Below are 16,434 nucleotides of genomic sequence, written 5' to 3' on the forward strand. Positions count from 1 at the left end.
TTCATTTCCCAGCATATTTCAGACCTTGTTCACTTTATCAAATTCATCATAAAGTTATCATTTTGAGCAGCCTGATTGGTCACAGTCCCTCCTCTTGATCCTGAACGCAAAGTGTGATGGATCGCATAATAAAAGACCAATCTCTTGTGCGGTCATCAAGCTCAAGCAAAGCATGATGTACACTGAAACCACTACACTGTCGTAGGCAGCATGATGTACACTGAAACCACTACACTGTCGTAGGCAGCATATGAAAATCGAGCAAACCGAGTAGACTAAATAAGGAGAAATAAGCAAATACAAAACAAATTTATAATGAAAAATGAAAAAGAATGTTATAAATTACACGAGTAACAAAACAAATTATCAATAAATACAAAAAAAACTGAAACAAATGTTATCAAACCACAAGTAAAAATTCATAATAAAAATTTTCATAATGAAACTTGAAAACTTAACAAACATTATAAAACCGAGGAATATTTTATACATTGGAGAAATAGCCAAATACCAAAAAAAATTCATAATGAGAAATTGAAAAATCAAAAAACATTATCAAATCACAAAAGAAAAATTCATAATAAATAAAATTTGACCAAACATTACAGAACATTTTTTATACCCAATGGTAAGTAAGATTCAATAAGGATTTCACCAGTTTCCCCATTTTCCCCTACTCTCCCCCACCATATCCCAGTCCCAAGCTTCCAACTCAGCACCGCCCTCTTGACCGGTCCTACCTGTCCATCTTCCTTCCCACCTATCTGCTCTACCCTCCTCTCTGACCTATCACTTCTACCCCATCTTCATCTACCTATCACTTTTCCAGCTACCTTCCTCCCAGCCCCAGTACCCTCCCATTTATCTCTCGCCCCCCCGGGCCCACAAGCCTCATTCCTAATTAAGCATTCCTAATAACTTTGATTCTCCTGCTCCTCGGATGCTGCCTGACCGGCTGACTCTTCGCTAGGTCCAGTCACATATTTACTCGGGGAGACCATAAATTTAAGTGAGGTCTCCAGACCTATATCCTGGTGTGTTTGGTCTTTCATTGGTGTTGTTCCTAATGATGATTACAGTCCCAATGAGGTATATCTTAATTGTGTTCTGTGGTTGTCTTGGAGAGAGATCAAGGGTTTTTTTTGTTGTTGTTGTTATCCTTGTTTAATACCTGAACAGTCTTGAACACTGAGCTAATCCCAGTCTATCCCTTGTTCTTCTCCTTCCTCCCTGACCTCTCCATTTGTGCATATAATTCCATTTCAAATTGAGAGCTACACTTTTAATTTGTAGATCTCCTGAGGACACTTGGTGTCGTCTATAGCTGCCTGTCTTTTTTTTTCTCTGTATACCTGGTGCTGTACTCTGTCTGCCACCTGCAAACCTGTACATTTTTTTCAATTGCCTTACTTCCTTCGCAGCGGCTTCTCTCTCTCATGCAGCGTGCTGAGTAACCTGATTTGCTCATTCACGTTGGGACTAGAATTATCCCATCTGGAGCAACTTTGCCTGATTGCTCTGAACTTAAGCTGTGTTTTTCAACTTTAACCCTGTTATCTCCCTTTTTGTGTCTTCTAATTCCTTACACATGGTTTTTACCTCCTGCTGTGTTCCTAGTAACTGCTCTCAACAGCACGTTATCGCTGTGACCTTTTCAAGTTTCTAAGCCCGCTTCCCTTGAGTTCTCCTAAAATCATCCCAATACTTCTGACCTAGGGATCCTGATCCTGTTTCATCGTTGCAACAAAATTCTGCCCATATGAGCCTTTTTTTTAATTGATATACTGTTTCAGTTTTGTTTCCCATACAGGACAATCCTCTACTCCAGTGCCTTTTTCTGCCATTTCCAATTAAACTATTGGGTGTAGGGGGTGGATCAGATTGAGGGTACCGCTATGTTCTGATCCTAATTTCACCAGGTCTCTACCAACTCTTGGTGTTTGTACCTTACCAATCCCAAACACGCATAGACAATGCAACAGCTGTTTGCTGGATTCGGAGTAAACAGCTGTTGGCTTTATCTTTTAAAGAGGAGTTCAATTTCAGACCTTCTTTTCCCTTCTATTCACTTGAAATCCTGGCCTTCGCATGGGACAGCTGTCCTCTTAACAACCAGCTCAGGCAAAATCTCAAAGAATATTAGGTTCCACGGGATTCGATCTCAGAGCGACAAAATCACTTTATTTTTAGAAGTCCCATCTGGGGTGCCAGTTTGTTGTGCTTGCCACAATGTGTTTGAAATTTTATATCTAGCAAAAGAACTGCAAGTCGATTCTTAATAATAGTAAAACAATAATCTTCATTTATTTGACACAATTAATATTAGAACTACAAATATACTATGAACTAACAACAAACACTACAAATCTACCTTATGCTTTAATTGAACTTTGATCATATACTACCACTTAGAACTTGGCCAGGTTCAACGTGGTGATGTCGTCTGGTCTTCTGATGGTTTCCGAGGAGTCTTCTTGTTCCATGATTATGCTTGAGTTACCACTGAGGGTGGTGCTGCAGTAATTCTTATGCTCCAAAGTCTATGTGCCCTTTTAGGAGGGTCTTGAGTATCTTCCAATGGATCGATCAGGTTCAATCACCCTGATCGATCAGACCCAACCAAGTGTTGGCATGCTGATGGCAAGGTGGTCCTTAAGTGTCCATTACTGGAGGTGCGGGGTGCACGTAGCCTCTTCCAAATAAGGGTGCAAAGCGCCTCAGTGTCTGGTACACACCTCTGTTTTTGATTGTCCTGTAAGCGACATTCCATTGATCCGTTCAAACCCAAATCTTGTATGTTGTAGGATCTGCAGCTACCAGATTTGTTTACAAACTGTTGGTAGGCAGTTGCAGCCTGTCTGGATTCTGCAACATGTTGATTGACAGTTACTAGTCAAGGCTAGCTTCATTTCCCAGCATACTTTAGACCTTGTCCACTCTATCAAATACATCACAAATTTATCATTTTGAGCAGCCTGTCCATCCACAACGTTCTACTTGGTGATATTCTAGGATTGTCTATTTTCATAAAAATGATCGCTTAAAAAGGTTTTTGAGGAAGCAATCGTCTGCAAACCTGAAGCTTAATTGAGCAGTAAATATATATGGTACTGGAGTTTATTGATTTTAATTTTTTTTTATGTAGGCTGATGTAGTCCAGTACTTTGGTGGAATATATACAGTTGGAGAAAAGTATAAGGGGAGAGTAAATTTCACAGGAAACGCTAAGAAGGACGATTGCTCAATCAAGATTGTGAATGCATTTACCACAGACAGTGGAACCTATGAGGTTGAAGTTAAATCTCCTTTGGGAGGCAGCGGGAAAGGCAGATTTAAAGTGACTGTACTGGGTAAGGACACTTACTAAATTGTTTCTGCTTATTTGTGTAATAGTAATGTATTTAGCATTTATGTCTACACTGTTGTAGATTAGATTACTTACAGTGTGGAAACAGGCCCTTCGGCCCAACAAGTCCACACAGACCCGCCGAAGCGCAACCCACCCATGCCCCTACATTTACCCGTTACCTAACACTACGGGCAATTTAGCATGGCCAATTCACCTGACCCGCACATCTTTGACTGTGGGAGGAAACCGGAGCACCCAGAAGAAACCCACGCAGACACTGGGAGAACGTGCAAACTCCACACAGTCAGTCGCCTGAGACGGGAATTGAACCCGGGTCTCTAGCGCTGTGAGGCAGCAGTGCTAACCACTGTGCCACCGTGCCGCCCACTAGTGTTCTAGTCACTGAAAGGAAAAAGATTAATTAGGATATTCTATAGTTACGAATCTCAGCTCAGTTTCTCCATACAGATCTGGGAGAGCTACAACATTCCATACAGACATTTCTTAACTATACAAGGATTGTTCGGAACACACTGATAATACTTTGTATAATTTTGGTTGACTTGCTTAATGAAAAGTATACTGTTCTTGGATTGGAAGCAGTTACAAGAATATTCTCAAGGTTCCCATTCACTAGGATGTAAAGGGTTGTCTTATCAGGCAAGGTTGTGCAAGTTACACATATGCTCTTGGGAGTTTAGATGAATGAGAGATGAACGTCTTGTTTTGTAACTAATTGTCAGGTTTTTGATTCTGACAAATACATATTTTCAATATTTTCTGTTTACAAGTTGTGTAAAAGGTATATAACATTTAAAATATTAAATATTGTAATGACAATAATTAAAATTAATATTTCTGCATTCAAAGGTCACATATTATTATGTAGTTGTTTCATCTGGTTTGAGAATCTAGAACATGGGTGTAGCCTCCGGATGTGTGGGACACAGATACTCAATCACCTTTGGAGACGAGTAGAAATCCCTTCATTCGAAGGGTTTCTACCCTGAGTGTGCAGATAGAATCAGAGATGTACAGCATGGAAATAGACCCTTCAGTCCAACTCATCCATGCTGATCAGATATCCTAAATTAATCTAGTCCCATTTGCCAGCATTATCCCAAAAGCCTCCAAACCCCTCCTATTCATATACCCATCCAGATACCTTTTAAATGTTATAATTGTACCAGCCTCCACCACTTCCTCTGGCAGCTCATTCCATACACACACCACCTTCTGTGTGACAAAGTTGCCCCTTAGATCTCTTTTATATCTTTTCCCCTCTCACCCTAAATCTATGCCCTCCAGTTCTTGACTCCCCACCCAAGGGAAAGACCTGGATTTATTTAACCTATCCATATCCCTCAGAATTTTCTAAGCCTTTATAAGGTCACCCCTCAGCTTCAGACACTCCAGGGAAAACAGCCCCAGCTTATTCAGTCTCTCCTTGTTGCTCAAACCCTCCAATCCTTTCAAGTTTCACAACATTCTTCCTATAGAAGAGAGACCTGAATTGCACACAATATTCCAAAAGTGGCCTCACCAGTGAGCTGCACAGCCGCAACACAACCTCCCAACTCCTATACTCAATGCTCTGACCAAAAAAGGAATGGTGTGGGGATGCCGGTGTTGGACTGGAGTGGACAAAGTTTAAAAATTACACAACATCACGTTATAGTCCAACAGGTTTATTTGGAAGTACCTATACTTCCTAATGAAGGAGCAGTGCTCTGAAAGCTAGTACTTCCAAATAAACCTGTTGGACCATAACCTGGTTTGTATGATTTTTAATAATAAAACAAAGCATACCAAATGCTGCCTTCACTATTCTATCTACCTGCAATTCCACTTTCAAGGAACTATGAACCTGCACTCCAAGGTCTCTGTTTAGTAACACTCCACAAGACCTGACCATTAAGTGTGTAAATCCTGCCCTGATTTGCCTTTCTAAAATGCAGTATCTCTCATTTATCTAAGTTAAACTCCTTTCCTGTTGCTTAGTATATTTAAGGCTGCAAAAGACAGATATTTTTGGTCTCCACAGAGAACCAAGGGATGTTTGGAGAATACAGGTAAGTGGAGTGTTAAGATTAATGATTGGCCATAATCGTATGGAATTGCAGAACAGGATCTAGGGGCCATGTTGTCCTTGCTGCTTATGTTCTGTTTTTATTCAAACTGATACTAGTGAACAACATTATTTTTAGCTCCTCTCCCATAAACTAATATAATTTCCTTTCAATATCTGATGCTGCATATTTTAAAATTTAAAGTTTAATAATCTGGATAACCATAAATGCAGTTTTATTGTTGGACGTTCCTGCATATTATATACAAAATCTCAATCATGTTGGAATGTCAAAAATAACAAAATCACATTGTTTCTATGACATCAAAATTAATTTGTTAGGTTCATACATAACTTAAAAAATAGTGTACAAATCCCTCATGGCCTCAATGCTTCCCATCTTTGTAACCTTCTGCAGCAATCCTAAGATTCCCGTGCTCACCCAACTCTGGCCTTATGTGCTTCCCTAGTTTGCACAAACAATCAGATATCGGTCCCACAAGCATATAAATGTCCTCCCTAAATATCTTTATGTTGGGCTCATTAATGTGACTTGCTCAGTCTCTTTCTCTCTCATTGATAAGGACACTTCCTTAACTCTTAGTCAAGCTTTTCATTACCCCACTTATTGCCTCTATGGAATTTAGTTTGACTAACACTTCTGTGGTTTGGTCTGAGATATTTTACATATCATCAGAGATGTTATAAAATGCAACTTGTAGTTAAATTTAACTACATCACATTTACAATATTTTGATTTTTTAAAAATTATCTTTTTCATGGCAACAGCTTTTGACAGATAAAATGAAGAAAAATCCTGAATAATCTGTCCTGCCTTTGATTTGCAGTCCCTCCATCTCCACCGGTTTGTGCAATTGAAGGAAAAACTGAATATGGACAAACTGTTAAACTGACCTGTCACTCTGCTGAAGGATCTCCAAAACCAATATATTCTTGGAAGAGTTTCAATGTAAAGAATCAGCCAAGACAGTTACCCCAAATGTCTTCTCAGGGTTAGTATTTACTATAAATTATACCTAATCTTGAACTTTTAAAGAAAAAAAAATAATCTAAGCACAAACTGCACAAAACAGTGCTCAAAATTTTGCTTGGTTTGAGGAGTGTCTATGTTTCTGCTCAAATTTATTTGCATATTGTCAAATGAACAATCTTTCCTGAGCCAGCACAATTGGACAGCTTTTTAGAATGTACTTTTACAAAGTATGTTTACTCTTTTTAAAAGACTGCATGCATTTGTGTTTGGTAATTTGATACAGTCTCATCTAATACAGTTTTAAATGGATTTTTCACACACAGTATTTTTAATTTCCGTCCACCATCTGAGTAACTTGATTTAATAACTGACTTTTGGAAAAATGATTATACAGACCAATTGGAACAAGTTCATGTTCTGATGTACAGTAGCCTGTATCTTAGTCAATTAGGAGAACATGTACACTCAAGGTATATAAAAAAAAATGATGATTGTTGTTGTTGTTGCACCAAAAGGCACTTTTTTTCATTTTAAAAGTCTCCTGGAAGGCCAGCAAATAATCATAATTACCAGAAGCTCTCAATGGTCATTCAGTTCCCAGCATGGCTAGTTTTGTGGGTGATTGATTTTTCAACTTGTGGATGCTGGAAATTGAAACAAAAATCAAAATTGATGGAGGAACTGAGCTCGTCTAGCAGCATCTACAGAGAAAAGGCAGAGTTAACAAATCAAACTGAAGAAGGTCACTAAATTCGAAATGTTAACTCTACTTTGTCTATTGTATGTCAATTATTTTTTACTATTGCCCTTTCCATTGTGACCCTAAGGCTTTGAAATGAAGTAAATAAAGGAAAGCCATTTCCAGTTTCTGAGGGTTTGATAATCACCAGGGTTAGATTTGACGTAATTGGCAGGAGAACTGGGGTAGTGTGAGGAATCACTGTACTAAATTGTGATCTGGAATGTGATGTTAGTAAAGCCAATCTAAAAGATTACAACAGTAAAATATATCCTTTCTTTTAAAATGAGTCATGGATTTTGTTTTGGGGAGGCAGTGGTTTGGAAAGACAGACCTGAATTGTCAATTCTTGCATAAAATGGTAACCTTGTTAACAAGCAGTGTTTCATTTGTTGATCCAACTGAAAAATGTCAAAACTCAAATATGATCAATTTAGTTTTTGGGACAAACAAATACTGCAACATATTTTTAGCAACATATAGTTTAATTCAGTAGGAGCTCAATATAGGTGCTCCTAATATTTCTTTAATTCTTGTATTTTCCCTCAGAACCAGGTGAATTAATGCTAAAAAACCTTTCAGCTGAAACATCTGGCTTCTTCATATGCACCTCAAAAAATAAAATCAAAGAAGTCTCCTGTAACATAACCTTAGCAGTAATGCCTCGTAAGTATCTTATTTAGCTAAAATAAGCCAATCTAATTTGCTCTACTTTTGATTGCTATACAATTGCTGGGAACTTTCCATTATCTAATTAATTGTACTTACTTGTTGTACATATATTGGTTTTAGAATCATACAGAACATAAGCCCTCTGGCCCATTGAGTCTGCATTAATAAAACCCACTTTCCAGCACTTGACCCACAGCCTTGAAGATTGACATTTTGAGTTCTCAGGAGAAAGTGAGGACTGCAGATGCTGGAGATCAGAACTGAAAAATGTGTTGCTGGAAAAGCGCAGCAGGTCAGGCAGCATCCAAGGAGCAGGAGAATCGACGTTTCGGGCATAAGCCCTTCAGGAATGAGGAGGATGTGCCAAGCAGGCTAAGATAAAAGGTAGGGAGGAGAGACTTGGAGGAGGGGCGTTGGGAATGCGATAGGTGGAAGGAGGTTAAGGTGAGGGTGATAGGCCGGAGAAGAGGTGGGGGCTGAGAGGTCGGGAAGAAGATTGCAGGTCAAGAAGGCGGTGCTGAGTCCGAGGGTTGGGACTGAGATAAGGTAGGGGGAGGGGAAATGAGGAAGCTGGAGAAATCTACATTCATCCCTTGTGGTTGGAGGGTTCCTAGGCAGAAGATGAGGCGCTGTTCCTCTAGGTGTCATGTTGCCATGGTCTGGCGATGGAGGAAGCCAAGGACCTGCATGTCCTCGGTGGGGTGTGTGGACCTGACAAGGGAGTCGTGGAGCGAGTGGTCTTTCTGAAAAGCTGATAGGGGAGGGGAGGGAAATATATCCTTGGTGGTGGGGTCTGTTTGGAGGTGGCGGCAATGACGAAGGATGATACGATGTATCTGGAGGTTGGTGGGGTGGTAGATGAGGGCCAGTGGGTTTGATCCTGGTGGCGATTAGAGGGACGGGGTTCAAGGGCGGAGGAGCAGTAAGTGGAGGAGATGCGGTGCAGAGCATCAACCACGTCTGAAGGGAAATTGCAGTCTTTGAAGGAGACCATCTGGTTTGTTCAGTATTGGAATTGGTCCTCCTGGGATCAGATGCGGTGGAGGTGAAGGAATTGGGAATATGGGATGGCGTTTTTACAGCGGGCAGGGTGGGAGGAGGTGTAATCTAGGTAGCTGTGGGAGTCGGTCAGTTTATAGTGATTGTCCGTGTTGAGTTGGTTGCCCGAGATGATAGAAATGGAGAGGTCTAGGAAGGGGAGGGAGGAGTCTAAGACGGTCCAGGTAAATTTGAGGTCGGGGTGGAAGGTGTTAGTAAAGTGGATGAACTGTTCAACCTCCTCGTGGGAGCACGAGGTAGCGCAGATACAGTCATCGATGTAGCGGAGGAAAAGGTGGGGTGTGGTGCCGGTGTAGCTGCGGAAGATGTTGCATTTCTTCTGCACATATCCGATGAAGAGGCAGGCATAGCTGGGGCCCATGCGGGTGCCCATGGCTACTCCTTTGGTTTGGAGGAAGTGGGAGGATTGGAAAGAGAAGTTGTTCGGAGTGAGGACCAGTTAAAACACTTTAACTCCCCCTCCCACTCCGCCAAGGACATGCAGGTCCTTGGCCTCCTCCATCGCCAGACCATGGCAACACGACGCCTGGAGGATGAGCGCCTCATCTTCCGCCTAGGAACCCTCCAACCACAAGGGATGAATGCAGATTTCTCCAGCTTCCTCATCTCCCCTCTTTCCCCCCCCACCTTATCTCAGTCCCAACCCTCGGACTCAGCACCCCCTTCTTGACCTGTAATCTTCTTCCCGACCTCTCCGGCCTATCACCTTCACCTTAACCTCCTTCCACTTATCACATTCCCAACACCCCTCCCCCAAGTCCCTCCTCCCTACCTTTTATCTTAACCTGCTTGGCACACACTCCTCATTCCTGAAGAAGGGCTTATGCCCGAAACAGCGATTCTCCTGCTCCTTGGATGCTGCCTGACCTGCTGCACTTTTCCAGCAACACATTTTGAGTCCATATCCAAGCACTTATTTAAAGGTTGTAAGCTTTCCAGCCTCAACCTCCCTTCCAGGCAGGGCATTCTGGATCCCTAACCTCTAGATGAGAAAAAGCTTTTCCTCAAATTCTCTTTAAATACCATACCCTTCACCTTTAAAATTATATTTCCATTTGAAAAAAATCAATTAGGTTGAACAATTACTAAATAAACTGGATCATCACCCTGACTTGGAAATATATCAGAGCTGAAAATGTGTTGCTGGAAAAGCGCAGCAGGTCAGGCAGCATCCAAGGAACAGGAGATTCAACGTTTCGGGCATAAGCCCTTCAGGAATGAGGAAAGTGTATCGAGCAGGCTAAGATAAAAGGTAGGGAGGAGGGACTTGGAGGAGGGGCGTTGGAGATGTGCTAGGTGGAAAGAGGTTAAGGTGAGGGTGATAGGCTGGAGTAGGGTGGGGGCGGAGAGGTCAGGAAGAAGATTGCAGGTCAGGAAGGCGGTCCTGAGTTCGAGGGATTTGCAGGGATCTGAGTTCGGGTGCAGCGGATGCAATAGATGGTGTGTGTGGAGGTGCAGGTGAATCTGTGGCGGACATGGAAGGATCCCTTGGGGCCTTGGAGAGAAGTAAGGGAGGAGGTGTGGGTGCAAGTTTTGCACTTCTTGCGGTTGCAGGGGAAGGTGCCGGGAGTGGAGGTTGGGCTGGTGGCGGGGGGGGTGGTGTGTGTGGACCTGACGAGGGAGTCACGGAGGGAGTGGTCTTTTCGGAATTAGTAAAGGAGGACCTTACTTCTCTCCAAGGCCCCAAGGGATCCTTCCATATCTGCGACAAAATCACGTGCACATCCACACACACCATCTATTGCACCCGATGTGGCCTCCTCTATATTGGGGAGACAGGCCGCCTACTTGCGGAGCGTTTCAGAGAACACCTCTGGGACACCCGGACCAACCAACCCAACCACCCCGTGGCTCAACACTTCAATTCCCCCTCCCACTCCACCAAGGACATGCAGGTCCTTGGACTCCTCCATCGCCAGACCATAACAACACGATGGTTGGAGGAAGAGCGCCTCATCTTCCGCCTAGGAACCCTCCAAGCACAAGGGATGAACTCCGATTTCTCCAGTTTCCTAATTTCCCCCCCCCCCCCCCCCCCCCAACCTTGTCTCAGTCAAATCCCTCGAACTCAGGACCGCCTTCCTGACCTGCAATCATCTTCCTGACCTCTCCGCCCCCACCCCACTCCGGCCTATCACCCTCACCTTAACCTCTTTCCACCTATCGCATCTCCAACGCCCCTCCTCCAAGTCCCTCCTCCCTACCTTTTATCTTAACCTGCTGGACATACTTTCCTCATTCCTGAAGAAGGGCTTGTGCCCGAAACGTCGAATCTCCTGTTCCCTGGATGTTGCCTGACCTCCTGCCTTTTCTAGCAACACATTTTCAGCTCGGATCTCCAGCATCTGCAGTCCTCACTTTCTCCTTGGAAATATATCACCTTTCCTTCACTATCACTGGGTTAATATCCAAGAATTCCCTGCTGAACAACATCACGAGTCTGTGCGTATAGCATATGAACTGTAGCAGTTGAAGGAAGTAGCTCACCACCACCACCTTCTCAAGCGCAGTGAGGGACAGGCAATAAATACTGACCAGCCATTGATGCTCACATCCCACAAATGAATAGAAACAAAAGTTACATGACATTACCACTACACCTGTGCTTCCTTTTATATCCTTTCCATGGAAATGCGAATCATGAGTTTTGTATCTTAGTCACTATCAATGCTGAAGAGACCAGCTCTCTCTCATCTTGGAGGACAGTTAAAGTTCTATAAAACCTGGCAGCTTAGTCATGCCCCTGGGGCTTTGGGAGTTTGACTCTGCCCACTGTAAGCCCAGAGTGTCTAACCATAATATCTTACATTATTACCACAGTAACACAATCAGGGCCTCCCTTTCTATCTTTAACCATCCCAGACCTGTTAAGGCAACTTCAGTACGGAATACTTGATCCTATGTTTTACCTGAAATTGAAGACCATTCTAAAACCTATCAATCTTACAAAACTCTTAAGTGTAACAAGGAGGGGTGTTCACATTTTTTTTGGAGAAGTAACTTTGTATAAAGCCTTTAATGTAAAATGATACTTCACATTTAAAGCTTTGCTTCCCCTACTTTGTTAGCTTCAATGAACCTTGGCTTTTATGGTGGAATTATTGGAGGTGCAATTGCTTTCATCGTAATCCTTGGTATCATTATTTACTGTTGCTGTTGCCGTGATGAAAAAGCACCTGAAGATTATGAAATGGGGTGAGTAGTGAATACAACAGACAACGGGAATACTCCGTGTTTTTGAAATAGTGAAATGAAACTTTATACATTTGCCTGGATATGCATATGAAACCTCAGTTTAACATCTTCATATAGAGATGCAAAACTAGCTTGACAGTAGGAGACAGGATGGTGATTGAGAGTTGTTTTTCAATCTGGAGGCCTGTGACCAGCAATGTTTCACAGGTATCCATGCTGGGTCCATAGTTGTTTGTCATTTATATAAATGATTTGGATGCATGTTTAGGAAGCATATTAGTAAATTTTGCAGGTGACCCCCAAATTAGTGGCATGGTGCTCAGTGAAGAAAGCTATCATCCAACATTACAAATGGATCTTGTTTTCGCTTCCTCTTTTGACAATAGTAAATTGCAGTGAATTGGGAAAGTAGGCTTCAGAATTTCAAGTTCTGTATTGTTTTAATGTTACAAAGATCTGGAGATATCTGGTGCCCCTTCGTGGAAGGATATGGTTGTGTCAAAAACTACTCCCCTCCCCTACAATCTAGCAATTGGCAAGCCTTGGCAGGTTGGGAAAATAATCTGCTTAACATCAGGGAAATGCCATGAATGGCTACTCATCCATTAGAAAAATAGAAAGGATTTGTGAATCCTTCTGAAAGGAGAAGACTAAGGTCCTGAGGTCCTAAGCTGATGCTGAACATCTCCACAGGTGGTAGCGTTCCATATGCCAACCTAAACGGAAGCAATCCTGGTGAACAAAAATTTTTCATGGTACAAATTTTTAGTGTTACTCTTATGTTAAAAAGGATTAATATTATTACTCTATTTAATAGGGATCCACACCACCAGGCAGAATATGCAGAGGGTGAAGAAGATGAAGAATTACCAGAACGGAATTCTGCAAGGCGTGACCATAGAGGAGCCTACTATGATGAAGTTCCTGATGAGAATGAAGGGGAAAACTCTCCCCGTCCTACTGTAAGAGCTCCACTGGCACCTCCCAATAAACCTAAATATATCCCAGAGAATCATGATGTGTAATAAAAGCAGTTTCCTAAAAGTAGCTTTAGTTTAATGGATAAAACTGGCCTTAAAATTTCAAAATATAATATTAAACGATTGGAACAGTTTAAAACAATAAGAGTATACATACAAGATTTTCTTTAAAAAGAAAGCTGCTTTTTCTGGAGTTGTCAATTTTCAAGTATGTCTTTAGATTTTAGTTATGCCCTGAAAAGGGCAGTCTTAAGTATCATTTTCATCATTTCAATTTAGCAGTTTTGTGGGTTGGTTAGTTTAGTTGGTTGCAGTGCAAAGTGACCACAACAGCGCAGGTTCGGTATGAAGTCCTGCCTTCTGTCTTCAGGTTAAACTCACTATTATTCATCTCTCTCTAACAAAAGTTCCTCTGGGACAATGGCAACTTCACTTTTAAGATTTGTTACTTTTAATTTTGTCCTTTTTTTAAAAAAACAAAAAAGGAGGGATGTAATTTGTTTAAAGTTATTCCTAAATGTGGGCTATTGAATACTTTTTCTTGCAAGATGTCAATTACGGCCTAGATAATTGATATCCTTTAAATTTTAGCTTTTTAAAACTGATAATTATCTTGGTGTTTGCTCACCCCCCCCCACCACACCACTGCCATCCCCACACTTTTATGGGGATGGGTAGTCTCCTTTTGGAGCTAGATATCTCAACCCCAACTCCGGTTGGAATTGATGGCTAAGTAGGTTGCATTTACAATGTGGCCAAACAGGTTGACGAAATAAGTGTAAATCCTTCCAATACAGGGGTTGGGGTGGAGTAAAGATCTGCCACCTTGTCCAGCCTGTAGGTTGTGGCACTGTGGGCTAGACCTGCCTTCAGGCAGAGAATTCAAAAGAAGATGGGAAACTTAGCCTTCAGAGAAACACTAGTTTAATTTATTAAGTGAAATTAAAGTAAAGTAAGCTCAGAGATTTGATAGAATTTCAGAATGGAATAAATAAAGGGAAACCACTTCCAGTGCTAAAGAGTTGATGAGCACTAGTCTTAGATTTAAGGTGATTGGCATGAGAACCAGAGGTAGTGTGGGGAATCACATTCCAGATGACAATTTGGTACAGTAACCATTCAGACATTAGTAGACAGTAATCTATGACAGAGATTTGTTTCTAAATGTCATGCATTTTGATTTACTAAATTACTCCACAAAAGAACTGGCATAGATTTGAAGGTCTGCATTTCTCCCATTTGTGGCAGAATCCATGTACTCTTAAACATTAAGTAATTAATATTATCTCAAAAGTAACAGGGTGCCTGTTTAACTAACTAAAAAAACTTGAGTTAGCTTTTAAATCATTATTTTTCTGTAATTAACCATAGAGATTTTGTTCATGGCTATTGTAAACTACCACTTAATACTTAAGACAGCTATGCTAAAAGGCAACAAAAGTTCATCTCAAATTCCAGGCTCAGTTCCTGAAAATGTGTCAAATCTTAATTTTTCTATTCCTGAGCTAATCCTTTCTGTAAAGTGAAGGAAGGGAAAAAAACAATGCTGTCATGATGTTTCTGGTTTCTTATGCCATCATGTTCCAAAGGCTCAGTTGGTTAAAATATGGCCTGTAGCTTAAAGATGATATGGTCTAGAAAATAGATCTGAATGAATCAGTAAAATGGACAACCTATATTACCTGATCCCTATTCCCACATTTTTCCTTTTTAAAAAAAAATCAAATGTCTTTGAAATTGTATTTTCAAACAGGTGTACATAAATGATGATTCAATATCACTATTGATTTCCAAGCAAAAAATCTTTGTCATTAACTGTTTCTGCATATGTTTAAAAATCATCTTGGATTTTTAGCCAAACATTAAATATGGAGCTCCCATGATGATACTTAAAGTCTGGTGAGGACTGTCTGCTTAGCTTTCTTACGTTGTAATTCACAAGTGATATTAAGCCAGTCACAAACATGAAAGGCAGTTTCCAACTGACCTTCTGTTTCTATTTAGCTTTTCTTTTTGGAAGGAAAAGTAAATTATTTTGATTCACTCGTCAAGTTTTATGTTTATTCATGGTTGGTACTACATGAAAATGTTTCTGATAAATTTATTGTCGATTTTAGTGTTGACATTCTGAAGTATCTTGTTCTAAATAACACTTTTAAAAGCTGCTAAAGGAAGTTATATGAAAGTCTGTCTGTTAAAAAGTTTGAAAAGGAAACATCTTCACATATGGCTACCTGGCTTCACAATCTGTTGTGATCTCTTAAGAAATTGCTATAAAATTCCTGAGACATTTCTTTTAAAAAATGCTTTCTTGCTAGGTACTGCAGAAATTTAAACCCGTTTGTGCTTTTGTGCTTACTCCTGAATGTTGATCAAAAATGTTATCTTCGTCACTGAATAAGGAAATGAAAAGGGATTTGAGGAAACCTGTTATTGTTAACCATGTATAGTTGAGTTAGAAGTGGATAATTTAAAATTGCCATTCTTAACTGTCATACTTGCACATAACCATTTGGGGGTGCAGTAACAATATCTGTTTTCTCCTGGGTTGGTAACGCACTGCACAATTTTATAAAAATTCAAATTTCAGTGTTAAGTGTGAAATCATACAAACATCCAATGATGAATGTGAAATGTAAAAAAAAAGGCAATTCACATTGATCACTTGTGCCAATAGGACAGCTAATGTTCAAAAGTAGTTTCACATTTTTAATTGTTTTATAAAATTGTGTTTTTTTTATACAAAAGTTTTTCTTTTTCCCTAATTTTACTGAATGCATTATATAAAAATCTTAAATTTATCATGCTCTTTGTCATTTTTAAGGGATTAAGTTTCAATACTCATGGGATCAGAAAATCAGCATTTCACCATTTAGGCAAATAGGTGTAATTGTTTGATTTTGTTCTGACACGGGAGCAGTTTCATTCAAACAGGTTGCTGAAATTAGAATTGATGCAGTCACTCATCCAAGGTGAGTTTTAAGCATTGTGAAACTAGTGATTTGCAGATGGGAGACTGCTTCCTTTGTATCTCTTGGCACTACCTTAAGGGCCCATCAAGGCATTCTCCATGACCTTTTTACAATCACTTGCTCTGTTCCTCTCTCACCAACATTACTATCCAGCATACCATGGAGGGTTACACCTACCCTTCCTTTCAATGGGATGGAGATATCCATTGAGGCAAAACACAAGAGACAAACAATCCTCATTCACTTCTTTTGCCTCTAGGGGGACTTGTCGACAAGATGCTTCAGCATGACCTTATTTAGATGGCTGCACTGACATCAGCAGCTTAACGAAACCTGGCTGACTAGACATTAACTTGCTCTTCACTGAAACCTTCCTCGTCTGTTTATAGGTCCACCACTTTATTCA

The 16,434-nt window shown here is 40.7% G+C and overlaps 1 protein-coding gene across 1 annotated transcript in view; it reads left to right on the forward strand.

Moving 5' to 3' along the window:
- LOC132820804 (cell surface A33 antigen-like) overlaps window positions 1-15,857 on the forward strand; it is a 39,910-nt gene extending 24,053 nt beyond the window's left edge. Inside the window, exons 3-7 of the mRNA XM_060833119.1 lie at window positions 3,146-3,350; window positions 6,266-6,430; window positions 7,700-7,816; window positions 11,950-12,076; window positions 12,894-15,857. Of these exons, the coding sequence (XP_060689102.1) occupies window positions 3,146-3,350; window positions 6,266-6,430; window positions 7,700-7,816; window positions 11,950-12,076; window positions 12,894-13,101 (822 nt within the window). The 3' untranslated portion in view covers window positions 13,102-15,857. The remainder of the gene's footprint in view (window positions 1-3,145; window positions 3,351-6,265; window positions 6,431-7,699; window positions 7,817-11,949; window positions 12,077-12,893) is intronic.
- The last annotated feature ends 577 nt before the right edge of the window (window positions 15,858-16,434 follow it).

Source organism: Hemiscyllium ocellatum, chromosome 12 (genome assembly GCF_020745735.1).
Source record: "Hemiscyllium ocellatum isolate sHemOce1 chromosome 12, sHemOce1.pat.X.cur, whole genome shotgun sequence".
Classification (NCBI taxonomy): domain Eukaryota; kingdom Metazoa; phylum Chordata; class Chondrichthyes; order Orectolobiformes; family Hemiscylliidae; genus Hemiscyllium; species Hemiscyllium ocellatum.